This window comes from Nomascus leucogenys, chromosome 2, assembly GCF_006542625.1.
Source record: "Nomascus leucogenys isolate Asia chromosome 2, Asia_NLE_v1, whole genome shotgun sequence".
Classification (NCBI taxonomy): domain Eukaryota; kingdom Metazoa; phylum Chordata; class Mammalia; order Primates; family Hylobatidae; genus Nomascus; species Nomascus leucogenys.
Window position 1 is genome coordinate 1,764,345 of NC_044382.1, and position 27,997 is coordinate 1,792,341.

The window sequence follows — 27,997 nt, forward strand, 5'->3', positions numbered from 1 at the left end:
GAGGTCAGGAGATCGAGACCACGGTGAAACCCCGTCTCTACTGAAAATACAAAAAAAAAAATTAGCCGGGCTTGGTGGCGGGCGCCTGTAGTCCCAGCTACTCGGAGAGGCTGAGGCAGGAGAATGGCGTGAACCTGGGAGGCGGAGCTTGCAGTGAGCCGAGATCGCGCCACTGCACTCCAGCCTGGGCGACAGAGTGAGACTCCGTCTCAAAAAAAAAAGAATTGGCTGGGCAAGGTGGCTCTCCCTGTGATCCGAGCACTTTGGGAAGCTGATGCAGGTGGATCATTTGAGCCCAGGAGTTCAAGACTAGCCTGGGCAACATAGTGAGACCCCTGTCTCTACAAACATAAAAATAAAAAAATTAGCCTGGCATGGTGGTGCACACCTGTAGACCCAGACACTAGGAAGACTGAGGCAGGGGTATCCTTGACTCCTGATTGAGGAGGCTGCAGTGAGCCAAGATCGGGCCACTGCATTTCATCCAGCCTGGGCAACAGAGTGAGAACTCGTCTCTAAATAAATAATAAAAACAAATAGATGTTTTACATGGGCACCGTTTGTGCAGTCCAAAGCAATTACAATAGTAACAACCTGGATCACCATGACAGATATAATAATAATGAAAACATATTATATGAATTCCCAAAATGTGACACAGACCAGAAGTGAGCACGTGCTGTTGGAAAAATGGTGCTTATAGACTTGCTTGATGCAGGGTTGCCACATTCAATTTGTAAAAACACAGTATCTGTGAAAAGCAATAAAGGGAAGTGCAGTAACAAGAGGTTTACAGCCTGTTTACATTCTGACATGGAGCAACAGTCAAGATTAAATGTTATGTCAAAAAGCACAGAGAAAGGTGTGTTTCCTTTCATACTGAAAAGGGAGATGTATTCTCATACATGTAAGCTTGGCCAAACAAGCTTACTAGAAAGAAACACAAGAAACTGCTAGGAAAGGTTAATGCTGGAGAGGGGACCTGAAACTCTAGAAGCAGAAATACTTTCTTGGCCAGGCACAGTGGCTCACGCCTGTAACGCCAGCACTTTGGGAGGCTGAGGGGGGTGGATCACCTGAGGTCAGGAGTTCAAGACCAGTATGGCCAACATGGTGAAACCGTCTCTCTACTAAAAATACAAAAATTAGCCTGGTGCACGCCTGGTGCACGCCTATAGTCCCAGATACTCGGGTGGCTGAGGCAGGACAATCGCCTGAACCCGGGAGGCGGAGGTTGCAGTGAGCCAAGATTGTGCCACTGCACTCCAGCTTGGGTGACAGAGCCAGACTCTGTCTCAAAAAAAAAAAAAAAAAAAAAGACACTTTCTTTAAACATGCATATGATTTTTTTCTACAAAGAATCAGGCCGGGTGAGGTAGCTCATGCCTGTAATCCAGCACTTTGGGAGGCGAAGGTGGGTGGATCACTTGAACCCAGGATTCAAGACCAGCCTGGGCAACATGATGAGACCCCATCTCTACAAAATATACAAAAATTAGCTGGGCATAGTGGCTTGAGCCTGTAGTCCCAGCTACTCAGGACGCCAAAGTGGCAGGATTGTCTAAGGCCAAGAGGTGGAGGCTGCAGTGAGCCAAGATTGGGCCACCGTACCAGAGTAACACCCTGTCTAAAAAAATAAAAATAGGCCAGGCACGGTGGCTCACGCCTGTAATCCCGGCACTTTGGGAGGCCAAGGCGGGTGGATCACCTGAGGTCGGGAGTTCGAGACCAGCCTGACCAACATGGAGAAGCCCCATCTCTACTAAAAATACAAAATTAGCCGGGCATGGTGTTTCATGCCTGTAATCCCAGCTACTCAGGAGGCTGAGGCAGGAGAATCGCTTGAACCCAGGAAGCAGAGGTTGCAGTGAGCTGAGATTGCACCATTGCACTCCAGCCTGGGCAATAAGAGTGAAACCTCATCTCAAACTCACGCCTGTAATCCTAGCACTTTGGGAGGCTGAGGTGGGTGGATCATGAGGTCAAGAGATCGAGACCATCCTGGCTAACACGGTGAAACCCCGTCTCTACTAAAAAAAAAATACACACACATACAAAAAAAATTAGCCAGGTGTGGGGCGGGTGCCTGTAGTCCCAGCTGCTGGGGAAGCTGGGGCAGGAGAATGGTGTGAACCCAGGAGGCGGAGCTTGCAGTGAGCTGAGATTGCGCCACTGCACTCCAGCCTGGGAGACAGAGCAAGATTCCGTCTCAAAAATAAATAAATAAATAAATAAATAAATAAATAAATAAATAAATGAAATGAAATGAAAATTTAAAAAAGAAAAGGAATAAATTTTAGCTTTAGCTTTTGTGCTTTTTTCAAAATAGGCAGTATATTGAAAACAGTGAACAAAATTGTTGATCCATTTGTCCTTGCTATCCAGCTTCTTCTCACAGCTTGTCTCTTCATCCTTCCCTCAAAGCCACCCTCATCCTTGCTCATGCCTACCTTTTGCTTGAAGGAGAAAGTAGGCACACAGAGAGAGGGAGCACTCACATTTTTATCCATTACTTTTTTTTTGACAGATAAACACTTTGTTTATTCATCCTCCTCCTCATCTCCTCGTCTTCATCTTCCTCTTCACCTTTTTCCAGGCAACTTTAGCAAGACGCTTTACGCCATCAAACTTTCCTTTCGACTTACAATCAGCAACATCCTTCTCATACTTCTTCTTCAGCTTTGCCGCCTTAGTGATGTAAGGCTGCTTTTCACTGTCATTTAAGTTATTCCACATCTCACCCAGCTCTTTTGCCATATCTCCAATAGAGATGCCAGGGTTTGTGGATTTGATCTTGGGGCAGAATTCCGAAGAGAACAGGAAGAATCCAGATGGTGGCCTTTTGGGGGCACTAGGATCCTTCTTCTTCTTGCCTCCCTTAGCTGTTCCCTTCATTTCTCGATCACAGTGCACTTTATCCGTCTTTGCCGTTTCATCAAATTTAGACTTCTCTTTCCCAGACGTTGTCTTCCACCTTTCAGAGCACTTCTTGGAAAATTCTGCAAAATTGACAGGGTTTTCCTTTTTACATTCTTCTCTGCACATCTGCACAAAGAAGACATAAGCAGACATCTTGCCCTTTGGTTTCTTGGGGTCACCTTTAGCCATCCTGACTGTATTGTTCGCTCTCATTACTTTTTTTTTTTTTTTTTTTGAGACGGAGTTTCTCTCTTGTTGCCCAGGCTGGAGTGCAATGGCGCAAGCTCAGCTCACAGCAACCTCGGCCTCCCGGGTTCAAGCGATTCTCCTGCCTCAGCCTCCTGAGTAGCTGGGATTACAGGCATGAGTCACCACGCCCGGCCCATTACTTTCTTAATAGTTAGGCTGGTAGTGGTCATTTCTCTATAGTTTCTCTATACTCATGCTAATCTGGCATTGTCAAAATGATGGACAAAGAAAAAGATGTGTAACTATGTTAACTGAAGTTTATTTTATTACAGCGAAATTAAACTTTTTTTTTTTTTAAGACAAGTTACCAGTCAGGCTAGAGTACAGTGGCACAATCATGGCTCAGTGCAGCCTCAAACTTCCGGGCTCAAGGGATCCTCTTGCCTCAGCCTCCCAAGTGGCTAGGACTACAGGCATGCACCACCATGCGTGGCCAATTTTTATTTTTATTTTATTTTTTTGAGACAGATTCTCACTCTGTTGCCCAGGCTAGAGTACAGTGCACAATCTCAGCTCACTGCAACCTCTATCTCCCAGTTTAAACGATTCTCATGCCTCAGCCTCCAGAGTAGCTGGGACTACAGGCATGCGCCACCTCACCCGGCTAATTTCTCTATTTTTAGTACAGATAGGGTTTCGCCATGTTGGCCAGGCTGGTCTCAAACTTCTGACCTCAGGTGATCCACTTGCCTTGGCCTCCCAAAGTGCTGGGATTACAGGCCTGAGCCACCGTGCCCAGCCTAATTTTTATTTTTTGTAGAGATAGAGTCTCACTTTCTTGCCCAGGCTGGTCTCAAACTCCTGGGCTCAAGTGATCTCCCTGCCTCAGTCTTCCAACGTGCTGATATTACAGGTGTGAACCACAGCACCTGGCCAACATTTTTCATGTTCATTAACCATATATATTTTTTTCCTTGTGAATTCTCTATTCATGTCGTTTGTCCATTTTTCCACTATAGGGTTTGTCTTTTTTTTTTTTTTTTTTGAGACGGAGTTTCACTCTGTCGCCCAGGCTGGAGTGCAGTGGCACGATCTTGGCTCACTGCAACCACCACCCTTCAGGTTCAAATGATTCTCCTTCCTCAGCCTCCTGAGTAGCAGGGACTACAGGCGCCTGCCACCGCACCTGGCTAATTTTTTGTATTTTTAGTAGACATGGGGTTTCACCTTCTTGGCCAGGCTGGTCTTGAATTCCTGACCTCGTGATCCACCCGCCTCAGCCTCCCAGAGTGCTGGGATTACAGGTGTGAGCCACCATGCCCAGCCTAGGGTTTGTAAGGAATCATTATGTACTATGTGCTCGTACGGTGGCTCTTGCCAGTAATGCCAGCAATTTGGGAGGCCGAGGCAGGCAGATCACTTGAGCCCAGGAGTTTGAGACCAGCCTGGGCAACATGGCAAAACCCTATCTGTACAGAAAATAAAAAATTAGTGGCATGTGCCTGAGTGCCAGCTACTCAGGAGGCTGAGGTAGGTGGACAGATTCAGCCCAGGAGGTTGAGGCTGCAGTGAGCCGTGATCATGCCACTGCACTCCACTAGCCTGGGCAACAGAGCAAGACCCTGTCACTAAAAAATAAAATAATTAGACAGGGGCTCTTTGTTGCTCAGGGGCTGCTTCAAGTGATCCTCCTACATTGGCCTCTGAAAGTGCTGGGATTACAGATATGAACCACTGCTCCCAGACCTTTAAGAGCTTTTAAACCGGGGGCTCTTTTTGGTTATAAGGAACAGAGATGGCCAGGCATAGTGGCTCATGCCTATAATCCCAGCACTTTGGGAGACTGAGACGGGCAGATCATTTGAGGTCTGGAGTTCAAGACCAGCCTGGCCAACATGGTGAAACCCTGCCTCTACTAAAAATACAAAAAGTAGCCGGGCATGGTGGTGCGTACCTGTAGTCCCAGCTACTTGGGAGGCTGAAGCAGGAGAATCACTTGAACCCAGGAGGCGGAGGTTGCAGTGAGCCAACATCGCACCACTGCACTCCCGCCTGGGCGACAGAGCGAAACTTTGTCTCAAAAAAATAAATAGGCCGGGCACGATGGCTCACGCCTGTAATCCCAGCACTTTGGGAGGCCAAGGCGGGCGGATCATGAGGTCAGGAGATCGAGACTGTCCTGGCTAACGTGGTGAAATCCCGTCTCTACTAAAAAATACAAAAAAAACTAGCCAGGCATGGTGGCAGGTGCCTGTAGTCCCAGCTACTCGGGAGGCTGAGGCAGGAGAATGGCGTGAACCCGGGAGGCAGAGCTTGCAGTGAGCCGAGTTCACGCCACTGCACTCCAGCCTGGGTGACAGAGCAAGACTCCGTCTCAAAAATAAATAAATAAATAAAATAAATAATAAAGAAGAGAGATATACTGAAACTACCTTAAGGAAAGTATATAGGGATGTCAAAGAGCCCAAGGAGAGGAAGAGAGTACTGCCTCGCCTCATGCTATCCCGAGCTGGGATTGCAGTGTGGTGGCTCTTCCTGTCTTCCAGAGCCAGCTGACATCTGCTTCATTCTTTCTTGATTAGGCACTTTCACTCATTTTTTTTTCATTTTTTTCTTTGCAGAGACGGCATCTCCCTGTGTTGCCCAAGCTGGTCTCAAACTCCTGGGCTTAAAGGGATCCTCCCACCCTGACCTCACAAAATGCTGGGATTACAGGCATGAGCCACTGTGCCCGGCCCACTCACTTCTTTACACAGCTTAGTCTGCCTGAAAAAACAACCATACACTGGCTAACATTTCAAAATATTAAACCTCCACACAGTGTTGTTTAAATGTGTATAGGCCAGGCGCGATGGCTCACACCTGTAATCCCAGCACTTTGGGAGGCTGAAGCGGGTGGATCACTCGAGGCCAGGAGTTCGAGACCAGCCTGGCCAACAAGGCGAAACCCCCATCTCTACTAAAAATACAAAAATTAGCTGGGCATGGTGGTGGGCCCTGTAATCCCAGCTACTCGGGAGGCTGAGGCAGGAGAATCGCTTGAACCTGGGAGGCAGAAGTGGCCATGAGCCAAGATCATGCTGCTGCACTCCAGCCTGGGCAAGAGTGAGCACAGTCTCAAAAAAGTAAAGTAAAAAAATAATAAATCAATGTCTATAAACATAAACCCACTATAAATTTACAGCTCTTATGTCAATATAAAACCATGTTTATAATTTTACCTATAATACAAACCAAAAAGTCAAATTAACATTTATGTTACTTTTTTTTTTTTTGAGAGAGACAGTCTCACTCTGTGGCCCAGGCTGGAGTGCAGTGGCATGATCACGGCTCACTGCAACCTCTGCCTCCTGGACTCAAGTGACTATCATGTCTCAGCCTCCCATGTAGCTGGGATTACAGGCACGTGCCACCACGCCCAGCTAATTTTTGTATTTTTTGTAGAGACAGGGTTTCTCCATGTTGTCCTGGCACGTCTCGAACTCCTGGCCTCAAGTGATCTGGCTGCCACAGCCTCCCAAGTGACTTTTTTTTGATTTTGCTTTTTTTTGAGATGGAGTCTTGCTCTGTCACCCAGGCTGGAGTGCAGTGGTGTGATCTCAGCTCACTGCAACCTCCGCCTCCGTGGGTTCAAGGGATTCTCCTGCCTCAGTCTCCTGAGTATGTGGGATTACAGGCGCGTGCCACCACACTCAGCTAATTTTTGTATTTTTAGTAGAGACGGCTTCCACCATGTAAGTCAGGCTGGTCCTGAACTCCTGACCTCGTGATCCATCCTGCCTGAGCCTCCCAAAGTGTTGGGATTACAGGCATGAGCCACTGCGCCCAGTCTTTTTTCAGATTTTTTTTTTTTTTTTTTGAGATGAAGTCTCACTCTTGTCCCCCAGGCTGGAGTGCAGTGGCGCGATCTCGGCTCACTACAACCTCCGCCTCCCAGGTTCAAGTGATTCTCCTGCCTCAGCCTCCCAAGTAGCTGGGATTACAGGTGCGTACTATCACGCCTGGCTAATTTTTGTATTTTAAGTACAGACGGGGTTTCACCATGTTGGCCAGGCTGGTCTTGAACTCCTGACCTCAGGTGATCCACCCGCCTCGACCTCCCAAAGTGCTGGGATTACAGGTGTGGGCCACTGCGCCTGGCCAACTTCTTTTTTAAAACTATATTAGCACAGAGAACACCATGTTGTTTCAGGGAAGGGCAAATGTCACTAACAGACTATCTCAGAAGCCAGACTGAAATTTCCATGGGGAAAAACAAGATTTAGCTTCCTTGGTTTGGGGAATATTCCTCTTGGTTGCCAGAAGAGACCCACTGACATTCACACCCAGTGTGATTCACAGCCAGTGTGATTCACACCCAGTGTGATTCACAGCCAGTGTGATTCACACCCAGTGTGGTACAAATGCCAGTGATGTGGAAAAATCTGAAAAATCTTCAGATGCTCTTCTCTTTCCTTTCTGCCATCAGAATAAACCTTATGTCCTTCAATTCAGACCTGTTGGGACCCGGTAGCACACCCTTCCCTTCCTCACAGGCTCCAAACCTCATCTTTCCAGTGACATTGAGATGGGGATCCTCAAAGGAACCAGGAGCCATTTTTTAAATTGTGAATCTTTAAATTCTGAAGTCTTCATTAAATGTCCTCAAAATCAAGGTCTTCTTGTGAAAGGAGTTAACATCCATTTTAAGTGGGAATTATCCATCATCTCTCCTAACATTTTCTTTTCAAATAATCAGATAAAGACTTCCAGGAGTAGGCAAGAACTTAAAAAAAAGAAGAAAAAAAGAGGCCGGGTGTAGTGGCTCACGCCTGTAATCCCAACACTTTGGGAGGCCGAGGCGGGCAGATCAGCTGAAGTCAGGAGTTTGAGACCAGCCTGGCCAGCACGGTGAAACCCTGTCTCTACTAAAAATACCAAAAAATTAGCCAAGCATTGTGGCGGACGCCTGTAATCCCAGCTACTCAGGAGGCTGAGACAGGAGAATCGCTTGAACCCAAGAGGCAGAAGTTGCAGTGAGCCAAGATTGCGCCATTACACTCCCATCTGGGCAACAAGAGCAAAACTCTGTCTCAAAAAAAAAAAGAGACTTCCTTGGGTTTTGTAGCTTTCTCTTTTTGGTAGGCCATGAAATAAAGGAAGTTGTATACCATTCCTGGTGGTCATCTATGATCTGTCTGAAGTATGTTTTTGTTGGTTTTTTGTTGTTTTTGTTCTTGCTGTTGTTTTTGAGACAGCTCTGTCACCCGGACTGGACTGCTGTGGCACAATCTCTGCTCACTGCAACCTCTGCCTCCTGGGTTTAAGCGATTCTCCTGCCTCAGCTTCCCAATTAGCTGGGATTGTAGGCGCACACCACCATGCCCAGCTGATTTTTTATTTTTATTTTTAGTAGGGAGGGGGTTTCACCATGTTGGCTGGGCTGGTCTTGAACTCCTGACCTCAGGTGATCCACCCGCCTTGGCCTCCCAAAGTGCTGACATTACAGGCATGAGCCATCACACCCGGCCTCTTTCTGTTATTTTTTTGAGATACTGTCTCACTCCATTGCCCAGGCTGGAGTGTAGTGGTATGATCATGGCTCACTGCACCATCAAACTCCTGGCCTCAAGTGATCCTTTTGCCTCAGCCCCTGGAGCACTCTGGATAATTTTTGTATTTTTAGTAGGGGTTTCACCATGTTGGCCAGGCTAGTCTCTGTCTCCTGAGGTCAAGAGATCCACCTGCTTCAGCCTCCCAAAGTGCTGGGATTACAGGCATGAGCCACCATGTCTGGCCAAATATGATTGCTAATGAAAATTGACCTTAGGCGGCCGGGCATGGTGGCTCACGCCTGTTATCCCAGCACTTTGGGAGGCTGAGGCGGGTAGATCATGAGGTCAGGAGATCGAGACCATCCTGTCTAACACGGTGAAACCCCGTCTCTACTAAAAATACAAAAAATTAGCTGGGCGTGGTGGCGGGCGCCCGTATTCCCAGCTAGTTGGGAGGCTGAGGCAGAAGAATGGCGTGAACCCGGGAGGCAGAACTTGCAATGAGCCGAGATTGTGCCACTGTGCTCCAGCCTGGGCAACACAGTGAGACTCCGTCTCAAAAAAAAAAAAGAAAAAAGAAAAAAAGAAAAAAAAAATTGACCTTAGGCCAGGCACTGTGGCTCACACTTGTAATCCCAGCACTCTGGGAGGCTGAGCCAGGCAGATCCTGAGGTCAAGAGATCAAGACCATCCTGGCCAACATGGTGAAACCCTGTCTCTAAAAATACAAAAATTAGCTGGGTGTGGTGGCACGCACCTGTAGTCCCAGCTACTCGGGAGGCTGAGGGAGGAGAATCACTTGAACCCAGGAGGTGGAGGTTGCAGTGAGCCGAGATCATGCCACTGCACTCCAGCCTGGCGACAGAGCGACACTCCATCTTAAAAAAAAAAAAAAAAGAATACTGACTTTATTTATTTATTTTTGAGAAGGAGTCTTGCACCGTTGCCCAAGCTAGAGTGCAGTGGCGCTATCTCGGCTCACTGCAACGTCCACCTCCTGGGTTTAAGCAACTCTCCTGCCTCAGCCTCCCAAGTAGCTGGGGCCACAGGTGTGCGCCACCACACCCAGCCAATTTTTTGTATTTTTAGTAGAGACAGGGCTTCACCATGTTGGCCAGGCTCATCTCGAACTCCTGCCCTCAAGTGCTCTGCCGGCCTCAGTCTCCCAAATTGCTGAGATTACAGGCATGAGCCACTGCGCGTGGCCGAAAATTGACTTTAATAACATAGACACACTGTGGAGAGAGAAAGAATGAATATGAATCAGTGGCTTGGTTAAAATATTCCTGGGCTCTGATTCCATGTCTATCAGACAACCTTCTGGGGGTTGATTTAAGCTCTTGAGTGTCTTCATGACAAGAAGAGAAAGCTTTAAACAGTGAGCATGAGGGTTTATTTGTGAACACTGACAATCAAATTCTAAAATTTATATGGAAATACAAAGGACCTAGAAAGCCGAAGCAATCTTAAAGAATATTATTGGAAGATTTACACTACCAGATATCAACAGTATTGGTGCAACAATAAACAGACCAAGCACAAGAACACAGAGCACAGGCTGGGCGTAGTGGCTCACGCCTATAATCCCAGCCCTTTGGGAGGCCGAGGCGGGTGGATCACGAGGTCAGGAGATCGACACCATCCTGGCTAACACAGTGAAACCCCATCTCTACTAAAAATACAAAAAAATTAGCCGGGCGTGTTGGCGTGTGCCTGTAGTCCCAGCTATTTGGGAGGCTGAGGCAGGAGAATGGCCTGAACCCGGGAGGTGGAGCTTGCAGTGAGCCGAGATTGTGCCACTGCACTCCAGCCTGGGTGACAGAGCAAGACTCCGTCTCAAAAAAAAAAAAAAAAAAAAAAATTAGCCGGGCGTGGTGGCATGTCTCAAAAAACAAACAAACAAAAACTGCAGGCTGGGTGCGGTGGCTCAGGCCTGTATTCCCAGACCTTTGGGAGGCCAAGGCAGACGGATTACCTGAGGTCAGGAGTTCAAGACCAGCCTGACCAATATGGGAAAACCCTGTCTACTAAAAATACAAAACTAGCCGGGCATGGTGGCAGGCGCCTGTCGTCCCAGCTACTCAGGAGGCTGAGGCAGGAGAATTGCTTGAACCCCAGAGCCGGAAGTTGCAGTGAGCCAAGATTGCGCATTGCACCCCAACCTGGGCAACAAGAGCAAAACTCTGTCTCAAAGAAACAAACAAACAAACAAAAACTGCAATTTGAGCAGGCATGGTGGCTCACGCCTGTAATCCCAGTACTTTGGGAGGCTGAGGCAGGCACATCACTTGAGCCCAGGAGTTCAAGCCCAGGAGTTTCGCAACATGACAAAAGCCCATCTGCACTAAAAAATACAAAAGTTAGCAGGGTGTGGTGGTGCCTGCCTGCAGTCCCAGCTACTCGGGAGGGTGAGGCAGGAGAATCGCTTGAACTCAGGAGGCGGAGGTTGCAGTGAGCCAAGATTGAGCCATTGCACTCCAGCCTGGTGACAGAGCAAGACTCCGTCTCAAAAAAAAAAAAAAAGACTTGAACAACCACTTCATCAAAATAGATAACAAATACCCACATGGAAAGATGCTTAATAGCATTAGCTGTTAGAGAAATGCAAATTAAAGCCTCAATTTATTAAGGATGAGGCTGGGCACGGCGACTCACGCCTGTAATCCCAGCATTCTGGGAGGTCGAGGCAGACAGATCACCTGAGGTCAGGAGTTTGAGACCAGCGTGGCAAACATGGTGAAACCCTGTCTCTACTAAAAATACAAAAATTAGGCCGGGCGTGGTGGCTCATGCCTATAATTCCAACACTTTGGGAGGCCAGGGCAGGTGGATCACCTGAGGTCTGGAGTTTGAGACCAGCCTTGCCAACATGGTGAAACCCCATCTCTACTAAAAGTACAAAAATTAGCCGGGCGTGGTGGCAGGTGCCTGTAATCCCAGCTACTTGGGAGGCTGAGGCAGGAGAATCTCTTGAACCCAGCAGGCAGAGGTTTCAGTGAGCCGAGATCACGCCACTGCACTCCAGCCTGGGCAACAAGAGCAAAACTCCATCTCAAAAAATAAATAAATAAGTAAAATAAATTTATTAAGGATGAGCTTGCTGTTAAAAATTTAAAACAACAACAAAACAACAGCAAAAATCCCACAATTTAGACACGCTACCACTATGGCTAAAATTAAAAAGGCTTGGCCGGGCACGGTGGCTCAAGCCTGTAATCCCAGCACTTTGGGAGGCCGAGGTGGGTGGAACACAGGGTCAGGAGATCGAGACCATCCTGGCTAACACTGTGAAACCCCGTCTCTACTAAAAATACAAAAAAATTAGCCGGGCATGGTGGCGGGCGCCTATAGTCCCAGCTACTCAGGAGGCTAAGGAAGGAGAATGGTGTGAACCCAGGAGGCGGAGCTTGCAGTGAGCCGGGAAAAAAAAAAAAAAAAAAAAAAAAGGCTTACTAGCTGGGCCCCGTGGCTCCTGCCTGTAATCCTAGCACTTTGGGAGGCCCAGGTGGGAGGATCCCTTGAGCCCAGGAGTTTGAGACCAGCCTAGGCACCATGGTAAGACCCTGTCTCAAAAACGCCACCACGACCTTTAATTAAGCGAATTTTTTAAAAATGAAGGTTTACCAAACCAAGTGTTGGCCAGGATACAGAGAAACAGAAACTTTCACTCACTGTTAGTGGCTTAATAAAAAGGTAAACATGCACCTGCCATATGACCCAGTCATTCCATTCCTAGGTATTTACTTAAGAGAAATGAAAGCATATGTCCACACAGACGAACAAAATGTTCAGAGCAGTTTTATATGCAATAGCCCCCAAACTGGAAACAACCCAAATGTGCATCAACAGCTGAATGGAAAAACAAATCGTGGCCGGGCGCAGTGGCTCACGCCTGTAATCCCAGCACTTTGGGAGACCGAGGCGGGCGGATCACGAGGTCGGGAGATCGAGACCATGGTGAAACCCCGTCTCTACTAAAAATACAAAAAATTAGCCGGGCGTGTTGGCGGGCGCCTGTAGTCCCAGCTACTCGGGAGGCTGAGGCAGGAGGATCGCGTGAACCCGGGAGGCGGAGCTTGCAGTGAGCGGAGATGGCGCCACTGCACTCCAGCCTGGGAGACAGAGCGAGACTCCATCTCAAAAAAAAAAAAAAAAAACAAAAAACAAATCGTGTGGTGTTTCCATACAATGAAATACTACTCAGCAGTAAAAAGCAATGAACTGTTAATAAATGCAACAACATGGATAAATCTTAAAATAATTATGCGGCGAGAAGCCAATGCCAAAAAAAATTTATACTGAGGCCAGGCGCGGTGGCTTACACCTGTAATTCCAGCAGTTTGGGAGGTGGAGGCGGACGGATCACTTGAGGCCAGGAGTTTGAAACCAGCCTGGTGAACATGGTGAAACCCCATCTCTACTAAAAATACAAAAATTAGCTGGGTGTGGTGGTGGGTGCCTGTAGTCCCAGCTACTTGGGAGGCTGAGACAGGAGAATCACTTGAACCCAGGAGGCAGAGGTTGCAGTGAGCTAAGATCATACCACTGCACTCCAGCCTGGGCAACAAAGTGAGACTCCTCTCAAAAAAAGAGAAAAAGGTAATGGATACCTCCAGATGGATACATTATCTTGATTTTGGGAATGATTTCACATAACAAATTATCGAAATACTTCACATTATACGTTATAAATATATGTAGTTGGCCGGGCGTGGTGGCTCACGCCTGTAATCCCAGCACTTTGGGAGGCCGAGGTGGGCGGATCACGAGGTCAGGAGATCGAGACCATCCTGGCCAACACAGTGAAACCCCATCTCTACTAAAAAAAAAAAAAAAAAAAAAAAAAAAAAAATTAGCCGGGCATGGTGGCAGGCACCTGTAGTCCCAGCTACTCGGGAGGCTGAAGGAGGAGAATGGCGTGAACTCGGGAGGCGGAGGTTGCAGTGAGCCGAGATAGCGCCACTGCACTCCAGCCTGGGCGACAGAGCGAGACTCCGTCTCAAAAATAAATAAATAAATAAATAAATAAATAAATAAATGTAGTTGATTCTGTCAGTTATACCTCAATGAAACTGTTACAGAAGTTTCCTAGGAGGTGGCGCTACCACCGGGCTCTGCCCCAGCTTGTGAGCTCCTGTGGATCTGGGTCTGTCCCTTGTAGTCAAGTGGGTGGGCTTAGCAGGTAGGACTGACTTCATTTCCTTCCACTGTCCGCACACGTGGCACATGTCCTTCAAACATGCCCAGCCACTTCCTCCCTCTACCCCAGGTCTTCAAGGGACTGGGGTCTCCTTATTGTTCAGGTTTTAGCATGAATGTCAAGGGCCTTCACCGAGCACCACATCTAAATTAGTTCCTACTTCTCACCCTGTCCCAAAATCACTTTCTGTATTTCCCTGGTTTGTTTTCTTCACTATACGTATCAGAATTAGACTTTTTTTTTTTTTTTGAGACGGAGTCTTGCTCTGTCGCCCAGGCTGGAGTGCACTGGTGTGATCTCGGCTAACTGCAACCTCTGCCTCTTGGGTTCAAGCGATTCTCCTGCCTCAGCCTCCCAAGTAGCTGGGATTACAGGCATGCACCACTATGCCCGGCTAATTTTGTATTTTGAGAAGAGATGGCGTTTCCCCATGTTGGTCAGGCTGGTCTCAAACTCCCAACCTCAGGTGATCTGCCTGCTTCAGCCTCCCAAGGTGCTGGGATTACAGGCATGAGCCACTGCACCCGGCCAATTTTTTGTATTTTTATTAGAGACGAGGTTTCACCATGTTAGCCAGGATGATCTCGATCTCCTGACCTCATGATCCGCCCGCCTCAGCCTCCCAAAGTGCTGGGATTACGGGCATGAGCCACCGCGCCCAGCCTGGATATTCTTATTCATTTAGTCATTCCTTTTTTTTTTTTTTGAGATGGAGTTTTGCTCTTGTTGCCCAGGTTGGAATGCAGTGGCACCATCTTCGCTCATTGCAACCTCTGCCTCCCAGGTTCAAGCAATTCTCCTGCCCCAGCCTCCTGAGTAGCTGAGATTACAGGCACCCACCACCACGCCCGGCTAATTTTTTCTATTTTTAGTCGACACGGAGTTTCACCATGTTGTTTAGGCAGTTCTCGAGCTCGTGACTTCAGGTGATCTACCCACCTTCCCCTCCCAAAGTGCTGGGATTTGCAGGCATGAAACACCGTGCCTGGCCCTCTTTTTTTTCTTTAACACAGGGTCTCTATCGCCCATGCTGGAGTGCAGTGGCACAATCACTGCTCACTGCAGCTTTCACCTCTTGGGCTCAGGTGATCCTCCCACCTCAGCCTCTTGAGTAGCTGGGACTACAGTCTCATGCCACCACGCCCAGCTAATTTGTTTTTGTAGAGATGGGGTCTTGCCACGTTGGCTAGTCTGCCCTTTCATTTTCATCATCTATCCTATTATCTTCCTCCCTCCTCAGTTGGTGCCCCACTGAGATCCCTATCACTCGTGGTGCACCCATCCCATAGGTGCCGTAGGTGCTGGTTGGTAACTCTCAGCTGCCCCGGCCAATAACTGACATGTAGAAGGAGGATACAAAAGACGGGCTCCCGTGCTTTAAGGAGGCCTAACTGTGGTGCTATCTGTGCTCAGAGTTCCCCATGAGAGCAAGCGGAAGCTAGTCTCCAGGTGAGACCACATTCTGGCTCAGCCTTAGCCTTTTTCTCTGCCCTGTCTTGTTTCCCTCAACCCCTTCTCCTGAGAGCACTTCCCCAATAATTCACTTGAATAAGAATGCTCATCTTAGGCTCTGCTTCTAGGGAACCTGACCCATGACACCTTTTGTTAGCTTCCTGAGAGACTATCTTGTTCGTTCCCCTAGAACAAATTCCTGTCTTGGACTCTGCTTATGACTACTCCCTTCATTCCCATGCCAAGAATGACAGCTCAGTGAGGGAATATCTTCTTCACTTCCCTAGAACTGTTCCTAGAACATAGTAGGTGCTCAATGATGCACTGAATGCATGCAGGGGAGAGCCCAGAGTCTATCTGACAGCTCAGCGGTCAGCACCCCTTCTTGGCCTGGGGTGGCCTGGCCTGGAGGCATTGTGAGTCATAGCAGGTGGACAAGAGCTGAGTGAGTCGGAGATGGGATTAACCCTGGGACAGCAGCTCAGCAGCTCCACCACATCTTCCAGGTGAGGCATAACATACAGTGAGGACTAACGGGGAAGGATCCTCTGAGAAGATACAATCTCAAGGGTGGGCCTGGATGTGGGCTTCCAGAGACCATCTCCCTGAACCAGATCTTGGGGATGGTATGTACCATCCAGCCTCTGTCCACCTATATGTGAGGGATAAGTGTATTATGAATTAATGAAGGCATAACAGAGGGAACCCTGCCCCAGTTCTTTCTCTTCTCACTGTCCATGGGCAGAAGAGGAATTACAAACAACACACAGTTCCCTTTTTCACATAATAGAATCAGCACTTACTGGGTAGGGGTCGGGGGGGGTGCAGGGAGAAGTGAGCAAAATGGGACTTGTCCGTTATCTGGACTTTGGACTCCCTGAGGGCATAGTTTGTTTGGAACAAAAGTCATGTTTAGTGTGCACAATCTCTGATACTTTGAGCCCTATGCATAGGTCTAGCCCATGGCACACACCCCAGGATGTCAGTGAACACACTGGACTGTGCTCTATACACACGTCTGCCTTCCAAGCTGGATTCGGAGCATCTTGAGGGCAGGCAGAGGCTGTTTCAGGTCCCCTTCCCAAGACCAGAGTCTGGCACAGAGCAGATGCTAGTTCAAGTCTATCAAATGACTGAATGATGAGGGCAATAATGCTGTTGGGTATGCTAGACATCCTCCCAGATTGTTTTCAGAATCCAGATCTAACCCTGGCTTTGTAATCCTTCAGCAGTTCCCTCTTACCCACAAAAGGAAGTCTAAGCTTCTGAGCCTGTCTGTACAGCATCTTCACATAGTGCACTGGTCCACCTTCCCAGCTTCCTCTTCTGCTCTTCCCAGCACCAATCCTATCCAAGCTCGTGTTCACATCTGAAATATGAAAGTCCTGCCCTGCCGGGTACAGTGGCTCACACCTGTAATCCCAGCACTTTGGGAGGCTGAAGTGGGCAAATCACCTGAGGTCAGGAGTTCGACACCAGCCTGGCCAACATGGTAAAACCTCATTTCTACTAAAAATACAAAATAAAAGTGGCCAGGCGCGGTGGCTCATGCCTGTAATCCCGGCATTTTGGGAGGCCGAGGTGGGTGGATCACCTGAGGTCAGGAGTTCGAGACCAGCCTGGCCAACATGGTGAAACCCCGTCTTCACTAAAAATACAAAAATTAGGTGGGGGTGATGACAGGCGCCTGTAATCTCAGCTACTCAAGAGGCTGAGGCAGGAGAATTGCTGGAACCCAGGAGGTGGAGGTTGCAGTGAGCCAAGATCGCGCAATTGCACTCCAACTCGGGCAACAACAGCGAGACTCCGTCTCAAAAAAAAGAAAAAGAAAAAGAAAGCCCTGTTCGGCTCTTCCCTCTGCCTAGAAGCTCTCCATTTTCCATCCTCAACCCACCTGGCAAAGTCCTACTCCTCCTTTAAATACCTACTTACTTGTCTTACTACCATTCCCTACCCCTCACCCTTCCAGCTGCAACTCAGAGAACAAGGCCCTCCTCCCGTTCTTCTTCTTCATATCCATCCCAGGGCCTGATCCTCAGTGGTCTTTGGGGAAGATGGTTTAGGTGAGACTGCTGCCTGTGCAGCGTGGAGGGACGGGCTCCTCGGTGGCCAGCAGCTGGTTGGACAGAGCCGCAGCCCTAGCTGCAGGGCTAAGACATGTCCACCGGCCTCGCGGTTTGAGAGGCGGCCTGTACCAAGCACGCTGCTCACCCGGACTCTTGTCTCCCAGCAGCTCCCCCAGGCTCGCCTTCATCATTCTGGACATCCGGGCTCCCGAGACAAGAGCGCAGCACGAGTCGCCAGCGCTCCCGAGGCTCCCCTCCGAGCACCTGCGTGCCCTACAAGGTCCGCGCCCTGGCAACCTTCGAGTGCTCCGCTACGAGCCATGCCAGCCGCCTGTGGGAGCAGCTGCAGCAGTTTTGGGCCGATTACATCTCGCGGCCTTTCTCGCCACGGCGGCCGCCGCTGCGCCGCAGGCCCTCCCTGTCCACCTTCTACCTGCTGGACCACAACATGCGCCAGGCCGAGCTGGGCCTCGCCTACGGCGCGCCGCGCATGCGCCTCAGCAACCAGGCCTTCGTGTTCCGCGGCGGGCGGTGGACCACTGAGAGCCAGCTGGCGCAGACGCGGTCGCCGCTGCTCTCGCGGACCGCCTGGAGCTGGAAGGCGCAGGTGCAGCGGACCAAAAGCCAAGTGTTGCTGGAGGACAACAACTACCTGAAGCTGCAGCGGGAACTGCTCATAGACATGCTGACTGAGACCGTGGCCCGCATGCACTTGCTAGAGAAGAAGCTCAACCCCGAGGTGACCCCGACGGCTGCGGCGCGCGCCGGGCAGAGGAAGATGCGCAAGCGCGCAGGCGCCAGCGGGGCCGTGCTCATGATCCAGCCGTGCGTTCTGGACTCGCAGTGATGCAATAAAGGCCGCGCTACGCATGCGCGCCTCGCGCCTCGGGTCTGCCACTGCCCCCGCGCTGTACTGGTTCCCGCGGTTCCCCGGTTCGGTCTCTGCGCGTGGGTGGGGGAGGTCTGCGTGGCCTCCGGGACTGCCCCTCTGTGCTGGGTGTCGGCGGGGGACGCAAGCCTAAGCTCCCTGTCTCGGGAGGGTGCGATGGGGCCGTGGGGGAGGGTCTGCGCGTGGCTCTCCGGGAGTGCGGAGTTCTGGAAGCCAGGCTTGCAGCCGACATGGCCCAAATAGGGTGGAGTGGCGGGTAATGGCCTTGCAGGCCATCCAGGTAACGGAGGGCGAAGTCCCGGAGACAGAGGAACCACGGTGCTCAGGGAATGAAGAGTGCGGTGCAGAGGGAGCGGAGGACCGTGTAGGGGGTCTAGGGGGTCGGGGACTTTGCACTTGGTCGGTCCTCAGGGCCTCTAGGCTCAGGAGGTTTAGAAACTAGGAGTCCCAGGGTAAGTGTTATTTTACATTCCCAAGAGAAGCTTTCTGGAAACCATGGGCTGTGCAGCCCCCACTTGCCTGTGTGGCACTTTGGAGAGTCGCGTCTCTGTTACAGGCCTTTTTTTTTTTTTTTTTTTTTTTTTTTTTTTTTACTTATTTTAAACACGGGGTCTCGCTCTTGTCACCCAGGTTGGAGTGCAGTGGCCCGATGATGGGTCACTGCAACCTCGAGCTTCCGGGCTCAAGCAATCCTCCCATCACAGCCTCCCAAACGTGGGATTACAGGCGTGAGCCACCGCGCCGGGCCATTTTTTTTGTATTTTTAGTAGAAATGGGGTTTCTCCATGTTGGCCAGGCTGGTCTCGAACTCCTGACCTCAGGTGATCTGCCCACCTCAGGTGATCTGCCCACCTCAGGTGATCTGCCCGCCTCAGCCTCCCAAAGTGCTGGGATTACAGGTGTGAGCCACTGTACCCGGCAGGGCACGCCCAGGCTGGCGTGCAGTGGCACGATCTCGGTTCACTGCAACCTCCACCTCGCGGGTTCAAACGATTCTTCTGCCTCAGCCTCCCGAGTAGTTGGGACTACAGGCGCTGCCACCACACCCGGCTAATTTTTATATTTTTAGTAGAGATGGGGTTTCACCATATTGGCCAGGCTGGTCTCAAACTCCTAATCTCGTGATCTGCCTGCCTGGCCTCCCAAAGTGGTGGGATTACAGGCATGAGCCACCGAGCCCGGCCTCAGGCCTCCTTTTCTCCCTCTATAGAATGCAGTCTGCCTGGCCCACAATCTTCTAAAAATTGCATTAGTTGCCAAAGTTTCAGAATTTGGAGATATCACATTAAAAATCCAGATTTCCTGGAGCCAGGCGTGGTGGCTCACGCTTGTAATCCCAGCACTTTGAGAGGTCGAGGCGGGCTGATCACGACGTCAGGAGTTAAAGGCCACCCTGACCAACAAGGTGAAACCATGTCTCTACTAAAAATAACAAAAATTGGCCGGGCGCGGTGTCGGGTGCCTGTAAGCCTAGCACTTTGGGAGGCTGAGGTGGGCGGATTGCCTGAGCTCAGGAGTTCGAGACCAACCTGGGCAACATGGTGAAACCCCATCCCTACCAAAATACAAAAAAACTAGCCGGGTGTGGTGGCGCATGCCTGTAGTCTCAGCTACTCTGGAGGCTGAGGTGGGAGAATCACTTGAACTTGGGAGGTGGAGGTTACAGTGAGCCGAGATCACGCCACTGCACTCCAATGTGGGCGACAGAGTGAGACCCTGTCTCAAAGGAAAAAAAAAAAAAATTAGCTGGGCTTGGTGGTACGCGCCCTACAGTCCCAGTTACTCCTGAGACTGGGACAGGAGAATCGCAGGAACCTGGGAGGCAGAGGATGCAGTGAGCCAGCATCACACCACTGCACTCCAGAGCCAGACTCTGTCTCAAAAAAAAAAAAAGAAAGAAAATTTAAAAATCCAGCCGGGCACAGTGGCTCACACCTGTAATCCCAGTACTTTGGGAGGCCAAGGCAGGTGGGTCACCTGAGGTCAAGAGGTCGACACCAACCTGGCCGCCAACATGGTGAAACCCTATTTACTAAAAATACAAACATTAGCTGAGCATGATGGCAGACGCCTGTAATCCCAGCTACTTGAGAGGCTGAAGCAGGAAAATCACTTGAACCGGAGAGGTGGAGGTTGCAGTGAGCCACTGCACTCCAGCCTGGATGACAAAGTGAGACTCTGTCTCAAAAAAAAGAAAATAGATTAGATTACCAAGGGATGGGAGGACAGAGAGAGAGAGTGTGTGTGTGTGTGTGTGTGTGTGTGTGTGTGTAAACACAAGGGGGCTTGCTTTTGGGGTGATGAGAAATTGGCACTATAGTGTTGATAGTTTCACAACATTGTAAAAAAAGTCACTGAATGGTACACTTCAAAACGGTGAATTTTATATGAATTTTATCACAATGAAAGAAGTAAGGCCGGGCGCAGTGGCTCACGCTTGTAATCCCAGCACTTTGGGAGGCCGAGGCGGGCGGATCACGAGGTCAGGAGATCGAGACCACAGTGAAACCCCGTCTCTACTAAAAATACAAAAAAATTAGCCGGGCGTGGTGGCGGGCGCCTGTAGTCCCAGCTACTCAGAGAGGCTGAGGCAGGAGAATGGCGTGAACCCGGGAGGCGGAGCTTGCAGTGAGCTGAGATCACGCCACTGCACTCCAGCCTGGGTGACAGAGCGAGACTGTCTCAAAAACAAAAAAAAAAGAAGTAAAAGGAGGAAGATGCTTCACATAAAAACATTAAGCAAAACTTAATGTAGCATGCCAAAATAGCAAAACTCATAAAGGGATCCAAGAATGCCTAAAGTTTGGGGAATATTGCTTTGGCCAGACTACTTGAAAACAAATACAGTCCTAGGGTGGAGAAAGGTATCTGCCCCACCAAACCTGCAAAAGGCAGGGAGCCCCACAGCCCATTGCGGGCCCTGTTTAGAAAGGTTCATCCACAGGTCAGGTGCGGTGGCTCACGTCTGTAATCCCAGCACTTTGGGAGGCCGAGGTGGGTGGATCACCTGAGGTCAGGAGTTCGAGACCAGCCTGGCCAACATGGCGAAACCCCGTCTCTTCTAAAAAAAATACAAAAAGTTAGCTGGGCGTGGTAGCAGGCGCCTGTAATCCCAGCTACTTGGGAGGCTGAGGCAGGAGAATTCCTTGAACCTGGGAGGTGGTGGTTACAGTGAGCCGAGATCGCACCATTGCAGCCCGGGCAACAGAGCGAGACTCTGTCAAAAATAAAAAATAAATAAAAAAAGAAAGGGGCACCGCCGGGCGCGGTGGCTCACGCCTGTAATCCCAGCACTTTGGGAGGCCGAGGTGGGCGGATCGAGACCATCCTGGCTAACACGGTGAAACCCCGTCTCTACTAAAAATACAAAAAAATTAGCCGGGCAACGTGGCGGGCGCCTGTCGTCCCAGCTACTCGGGAGGCTGAGGCAGGAGAATGGCGTGAACCCTGGGGGGCGGAGCCTGCAGTGAGCCAAGATCGCGCCACTGCACTCCAGCCTGGGTGAAAGAGCGAGACTCCTCAAAAAAAAAAAAAAAAAAAAGAAAGGGGCATCCAAGTGGATCAAGGGCCTGAAATAAAAGGAGCAAGGTGATATTTTGAAATATCTAACTTTGTTCTTTCTGCTCTAGAATTTCACACCCTGGTCCTGAGCCCTGCCAAAGGGCAGCCCCACTCATTGCCCCAGGAGATGAAAACCACAGAGCAGAAAGTAGGAACAAAGGACCCTGGCTTTCACCTCCTACAGCTCAGAATCCTCTGGGGAATAGAGCTTTGCAAAAATATTTCTGGGTTTGAGGAAGCAGGTCAAAAAGGCTGTGTAGGTTTGTCAAGCAAGAGGAGAGATGAGGGCCGGGTGTGGTGGCTCATGCCTGTAATCCCAGCACTTTGGGAGGCCGAGGCAGGCGGATCATCTGAGGTCAGGAGTTCGAGACCTGCCTGGCCAACATGGTGAAACCCCGTCTCCACTAAAAATACAAAAATTAGCCAGGCGTCGTGGCATGAGCCTGTAATCCCAGTTACTCAGGAGGCTGAGGGGGGAGAATTTCTTGAACCTGGGAAGCAGAGGTTGCAGTGAGCCGAGATTGTGCCACTGCATTGCAGATTGGGCAACAGAGCGAGACTCTGTCTCAAAAAAAAAAAAAAAAAAAAAAGGAGAGGTGAAGAGAAGCATTGAGGATCTCACTTGGTCTTCTATCTTGGAAAATAATCTTTTCTTGCTGGGCACGGTGGTTCATGCCTGTAATCCCAGCAATTTGGGAGGCTAAGGTGGGAGGATCACTTGAGCCCAGGAGTGTGAGACCAGCCTGAGCAACACGGTGAAACCCCATCTTTCCAAAAAGTAAAAAATTAGCTGGGTGTGGTGGCGCACGCCTGTATTTCCAGCTACTCTGGAGGCTGAGGTGGAAGGATCACAAGCCTAGGGAGGTCAAGGCTGCAGTGAGCCGTGATAGTGCCACTGCACTCCAGCCTTGCTGACATCATAATACCCTGTCTCAATAAAAAAAATAAAAAAAAAATAAAAAAAAAAAAAGGCAGGCGCAGTGGCTCACGCCTGTAATCCCAACGCTTTGGGAGGCCGAGGCAGGTGGATCACTTGAGGTCAGGAGTTTGAGACCAGCCTGGCCAACATGGTGAAACCCCGTCTCTATACTAAAGTTAGCTAGGCGTGGTGGCAGGCGCCTATAATCCCAGCTACTCAGGAGGCTGAGGCAGGAGAATCACTTGAACCTGGGAGGCAGAGGTTGCAGTGAGCCAAGATTGTGCCATTGCACTCCAGCCTGGGCAACAACAGCAAAACTCTATCTCAAAAAAATAAAAAAGGCCGGGCACAGTAGCTCATGCTTATAATCCCAGCACTTTGGGAAGCCAAGGCGGGCAGATCATCTGAGGTCAGGAGTTCAAGACCAGTCTGAGCAACATGGTGAAACCTCATCTCTACTAGAAATAGAAAAATTAGCCAGGCGTGGTGGCGGGTGCCTGTAGTCCCAGCCGCTCAGGAGGCTGAGGCAGGAGAATGGCGTGAACCCGGGAGGTGGAGATTGCAGTGAGTCGAGATCCCGCCACTGCACTCCAGTTTGGGTAACAGAGCGAGACTCCGTCTCAAAAAAACAAAAAACAAACAAAAGAAAAACTAAGTAGTTCATCAGCTTAAGCCATGTTGGCTGAACATTAAGACTTTGTCAAATCCTAAGGAACAAAATAATATTAAAATTGGGAAGAATTATTTTGCCATAGGATAAAATAGAAATACTGCCATACATTTGACTCATTTGTTTGAAAATCTTTATATGGTTGTTGCTTCATTTAAAAACCAGACCTCACAAACCTGACCCAAGTTATGTGCAAAATAATGTGCCAGTTGCACAGCCCCTGGAGGCCAGTGTGAGCCCACATGCCTCTGCTGGTTTATTTCTAGAGTCCACTCGCTGTGGGTCTTTATCATGTTTCCAAAATAAGGAAGTCACCCATCTCTAGTTCAGGCCTTGTTGCCAATGAAATTTTAAAATACGACATTGATACCGTTTGACTAGACAAAAACTAAAATTGGACAAAGGAGATATTTTCCTCTCATTGGAGGTTGCAGCATTTATTCAGGTTTACAATTTGTGATTCATCCAGGTGTGGTGGCTCAAGCCTATAATCCCAGCACTTTGAGAGGCCGAGGCGGGCAGATATCTCAAGGTCAGGAGTTCAAGACAAGCCTGGCCAACATGGTGACACCTTCTCTCGACTAAAATTACAAAAATTAGCTGGGTGCGGTGGCACGCGCCTGTAATCCCAGCTACTCGGGAGGCTGAGGCAGGAGAATGGCTTGAATCTGGGAGGTGGAGGTTGTGGTGAGCCCAGATGGTGCCACTGCACTCCAGCCTGAGCAACAGAATGAGACTCCATCTAAAAAAAAAAAAAAAAAATGTGATTGTCTGAAGTGTGACTCAGGGAACTGCAGAGAACAGAAGTTTGCAGGTCTACACGTGGAATCTGCAGTTCTGTTAGGAGAGACTGGCATTGCAAAAGAGCAACAATTCCTGAGCATCTTCCCCAGCAGAGAGCCCATTTTGGGGGCAATGTTGACAATGACCCAGAGTCTCTGGGTTCTCCAGTGGGGGGCACAGCTGATGTTATCCCTCCCGTGCTGGCAGTTTTCTAAGTGAGTTCAGATCCCCTAGGAAGGAAGATCTGTGTGTGCAGCGCTGTGGAAGGGGTCTCTGTGGGCGCCAAGCCTCCCAAGGAGATTTACGGGCTCCAGGGACTGCAGGTTTGGACCCCATCTCCGTCCCTCCCAATCCATTAGAACACGCATTTCCAGCATCTGTGGGGTGCCCGGATCAGGGAGGGGACGTGCCTCCAAGTTGTCCTCAGGAGATTCCCAATTGTTCGTGGATGTCGGATATGCGGTGTCCATGGGAGTGTCTGGGATTTTGGTGTCTTGTGCGTCCAGCAGCGTTGGCACGTTCAGGCTGAGGAAAGCAGGGCCCCTGCCTCCACCTGCCTGCATGTGGCGTCTCCCTAGAAGGAAGCCTTTGGTAGGTGGGTGGGAAGATTAGGGTGCTCGAATGGGTACTGTGAGGAGGTGCAGTGGCACCAGGCTCTCGCAGCCTCCTGCCTCCGGGAGAGGCCCAGGTCGGGTTCACTGCGGCGACCAACGCCTCGGATCACTCGAGGGCTAGAAGGCACCCACCAGCTGTGTAGACAGGAGCGCTCAGGGGCCTTGCACATTGGGCATATGATGGCATCCGTTTCGGAATCAGCCTGTGTGGAGTCGGTCCAGGACACCCAGCCAGGATTCCGTCGTCGGGGAGGGGAACGCCCACGTGGCTTGTGTGAAGGGTGCTTCAGGGGACGCAAAGGCTCTGGTGACTTGGAGGAGCTCAGGGATGACGGATACCCTAAGGATTCTGCGGAGGTCGTCGGGTTTGGTGATAGGGTGCTCGCAGGTGGCCGGTGTGAAGGGTGCTTCAGGGGACACAGAGGCTCTGGTGGCTTGGAGGAGCTCAGGGACAATGGAGGAGCAAGGGACTCCACGGAGATCTTCGGGACTGATGTCGGCATGGAGGCCAGAGGAGCCGGGGGAGCCCGTGGGGACACATGGAAGCTGGTGGGAGAAGCTTTCCCACGCCCCCCGCGTGGCTGGTGGTTCCTAGCAGGTGCTCGTTTGTACACTGGCCCTGGGCGGACTTGGCGTGGAAGGTGATGGGAGCTGCCCTCCCTAAAGAGCTTCCTCAGGCACCTGCAGGAGACAGGAGGCACAGGCTGCAGCCGGGAGCACTGGACACCTGCGGCCCCCACCCCTCCAGGGCCCCCCCTGCTGACTTCACAAAGCTCTGCCTACCCCTGCCCAGGGCTTTAGTGCCATCACGGCTGTGATCTCCCCTCCCAGATCAGCCCCAGGTGGCATCCTAGGCCCTGGTAGGAAGAAGGACATGGGAGAGAAGGGGAAGAGCCTCACTTTTTCGCCACGGAAATGTAGACCTCAAGGTTGTCCAGTTCTTTCAAGAGAATTCTGCAATCTGGAAAGCAGGAGATGGGTTATGGCGGCGAGGGAGGGAACTGGGACTTACAGGAGGCTGAGTGCATGTGCCCTTAGGGGAGACCCCGGGATCGGGGAGTAGACCCTGGAGCCCCAGCATCCCTGTACAAGGCCACAGGGCCCCAAGAATGATAGCCAGGTGCCCGGTGGGCAGCACTTTGTCATCTCCAAAGTGCTTCCCGACACGCCCCATCATGAAGGTCACCGCCACCTCCTGGGGAGAGGACAGGGGCAGTCTCAGAGGACTCAGCCATGTTAAACAGCTGCCCACATAGACCTGCATCCCCTCCTGCACATCCAGGTGGTCACTGGTCCCCTCCTGGGCAACACCCACTCCCTGGACCCCATGGCTTCATCCCAGCAGGGAATCGGAGACGGATCCCGGGTTCCAATTGCCCTACCAGGAGCTTCCCCATCAGGCCTCTGCAGATGACTTCCTAGGAGACTTCGTGCTTGTTCCTAGGGACAAGTGAAGCTGTCATCTCTGGGGCTTCTGGAACCCTCAGAGCCTTACCTTTCAAAGTGATATATCTATTTCCAATTCTGATCCATTTCCTCTCTTCAGCTTGATCCTGAGAGACAAGAAAGAGGGCGCGGGCCAGGTCTCAGTCTCTTGTCCCCACAGCTGCAGACCCATAGTGCTCGTGAATGACACACTTTCTCCGCCCAGCTCACGGAGCCCTGTGTGCTTCTCTTTCACTGGTTTCTAAAGTGCATAATAACCTTTTCTGGTTTCCTTCTTTGAAAAGCACAGATGGGTTTTCTACGTGAGGCCCGCCCTGGGCGTCCTCAGTCCCTGTTCCGCTGCTTGGGAAACACACACACTTGGGTCTGCAGGTGCCTCTGGGCTGGCAGGGAGGATTCTGCTTCCAAGGAGGCCAGAGGCGACTCCAGTCTCAGGTGGGAGGCTCTCAGGGGCTCAGCACAGCCGCCAGAGCACCTCGCACAGAGGCTGGGCCCTGAGGCACCTGCGTGGGAAGGTGGCTGATGAGCCCGGGCTCAGGGCCTGTCCTCCCAAAGAGACCTCACCCCTCTCATGACCGGGTCCTCGCTGCTGAGTCCCGGGGTTTGCTTTTGCTGTGACGCTTCCCGCGCACCCCCACAGATGGTCTGGGAGCTTGGGATGGAAATCCTATGCACTCCAACCCCTGCCTGCCCTGCTGTCCCTAGAGGGATGGTGAGATTTCCCATCACAGGAGCGCCTCTGGTTGATGTGGAAAAGTGGAAAAGAGAGCAGGAAAAATAGAATCATTCTCTGCTGGGTGTGGGCTGAGGGCTCCTTACATTCTCGCTGTTCTCCTCTCTGGGAGGCACTGAGGACGGCTCCCTGGGAATGTAGAGGCGTAAGATGATCAGGATTACCAGGCTAAACACAACGAAGAGGACGAAATGGATGATCTCGGGAATGGGGCTGGGACACAGCTCTGTACCAATAACACTGCCCAGAGGAAAGAGAATGTCCATGTCAACTGCACTGCTGTCCTCATGCAGCTGAGCCCTGGGCATCCCCTCTGGGACTAGTTATTGGGCCCCAGGCCCACATCACAGAGCTGGGGCCTCCCCCTCACAAAGGGCTCCTAAGGGTGGGGTGGGCAGTGGGAGGAGGAAGCTAAAGCCCAGCCCCGCCCACCATCACCCACCCCTGCAGTTCCCTCCACCCTCCTGGCCTTCCAGATCCCTCCTTCCCACTCCACCTGCTCAACCTGTCAGAGACAGACCTGGTCCGTTTTCTGTCCTCTCACCCTGGCACACAGATAGTACCTGGTTCCTTGGAGATCTCTGCTCAGACTCCCTCAATTTCACAGTTTTTGAGGGTCTGGATTTGTCCCTGAAATTCCTGTTATTTCCAGGGATTATTGCTCTAGGGTCTCCTCTGCCTGCTCACTGCAACCTCTGCCTCTCAGGTTCAAGCAATTCTCTGCCTCAGCCTCCTGAGTAGCTGGGATTACAGGCGCCCGCCACCACGCCTGGCCAATTTTTTTTATTTTTAGTAGAGACGGGGTTTCACCATCTTGGCCAGGCTGTTCTCGAACTCCTGACCTCGTGATCTGCCTGTCTCGGCCTCCCAAAGTGCTGGGATTACAGGCGTGAGCGACTGCACATAGCCTCAAAAAAGTTTTTCTAGGGCTTTGGCTAAGCACATGAAGATAAGTGATGCCCAGTTCAGGTTTTGCCAAATAACACAACTCTTTTCAGGAACTACAAATTCCACTGGCTCTG

General features: G+C 50.6%; 3 protein-coding genes across 6 annotated transcripts; 1 reads left to right on the forward strand and 2 right to left on the reverse strand.

Annotated features, from left to right (window-relative positions):
• Window positions 1-2,497: 2,497 nt before the first annotated feature.
• On the reverse strand, window positions 2,498-17,758 carry LOC100590601 (high mobility group protein B3-like). 2 transcript variants are annotated; one of them, XM_030824594.1, is made up of 2 exons: window positions 17,506-17,758; window positions 2,498-2,999 (listed from the first exon to the last, which is right to left on the reverse strand). In XM_030824594.1, exons 1-2 carry the CDS (start codon window positions 17,558-17,560, stop codon window positions 2,557-2,559), a joined length of 498 nt encoding a protein of 165 aa, XP_030680454.1. In that variant the 5' UTR covers window positions 17,561-17,758; the 3' UTR covers window positions 2,498-2,556. The 2 variants fall into 2 exon arrangements, with proteins under 2 accessions (XP_030680454.1, XP_030680448.1); XM_030824588.1 differs by lacking the exon at window positions 17,506-17,758 and having other exon boundaries at window positions 2,498-3,118.
• Window positions 15,761-18,364, forward strand: CBY3 (chibby family member 3). The gene is made up of 2 exons (XM_003279557.4): window positions 15,761-15,920; window positions 17,525-18,364. Exons 1-2 carry the CDS (start codon window positions 15,875-15,877, stop codon window positions 18,205-18,207), a joined length of 729 nt encoding a protein of 242 aa, XP_003279605.1. The 5' UTR covers window positions 15,761-15,874; the 3' UTR covers window positions 18,208-18,364.
• A 5,295-nt stretch (window positions 18,365-23,659) lies between these two features.
• C2H5orf60 (chromosome 2 C5orf60 homolog) lies at window positions 23,660-27,309 on the reverse strand. 3 transcript variants are annotated; one of them, XM_030824604.1, is made up of 6 exons: window positions 27,062-27,309; window positions 26,292-26,349; window positions 25,697-25,757; window positions 25,136-25,477; window positions 24,593-24,707; window positions 23,660-24,141 (listed from the first exon to the last, which is right to left on the reverse strand). In XM_030824604.1, exons 1-6 carry the CDS (start codon window positions 27,281-27,283, stop codon window positions 23,941-23,943), a joined length of 999 nt encoding a protein of 332 aa, XP_030680464.1. In that variant the 5' UTR covers window positions 27,284-27,309; the 3' UTR covers window positions 23,660-23,940. The 3 variants fall into 3 exon arrangements, with proteins under 3 accessions (XP_030680464.1, XP_030680478.1, XP_030680473.1); XM_030824618.1 differs by having other exon boundaries at window positions 24,593-24,756; XM_030824613.1 differs by having other exon boundaries at window positions 24,593-24,768.
• Between the last annotated feature and the right edge of the window lie 688 nt (window positions 27,310-27,997).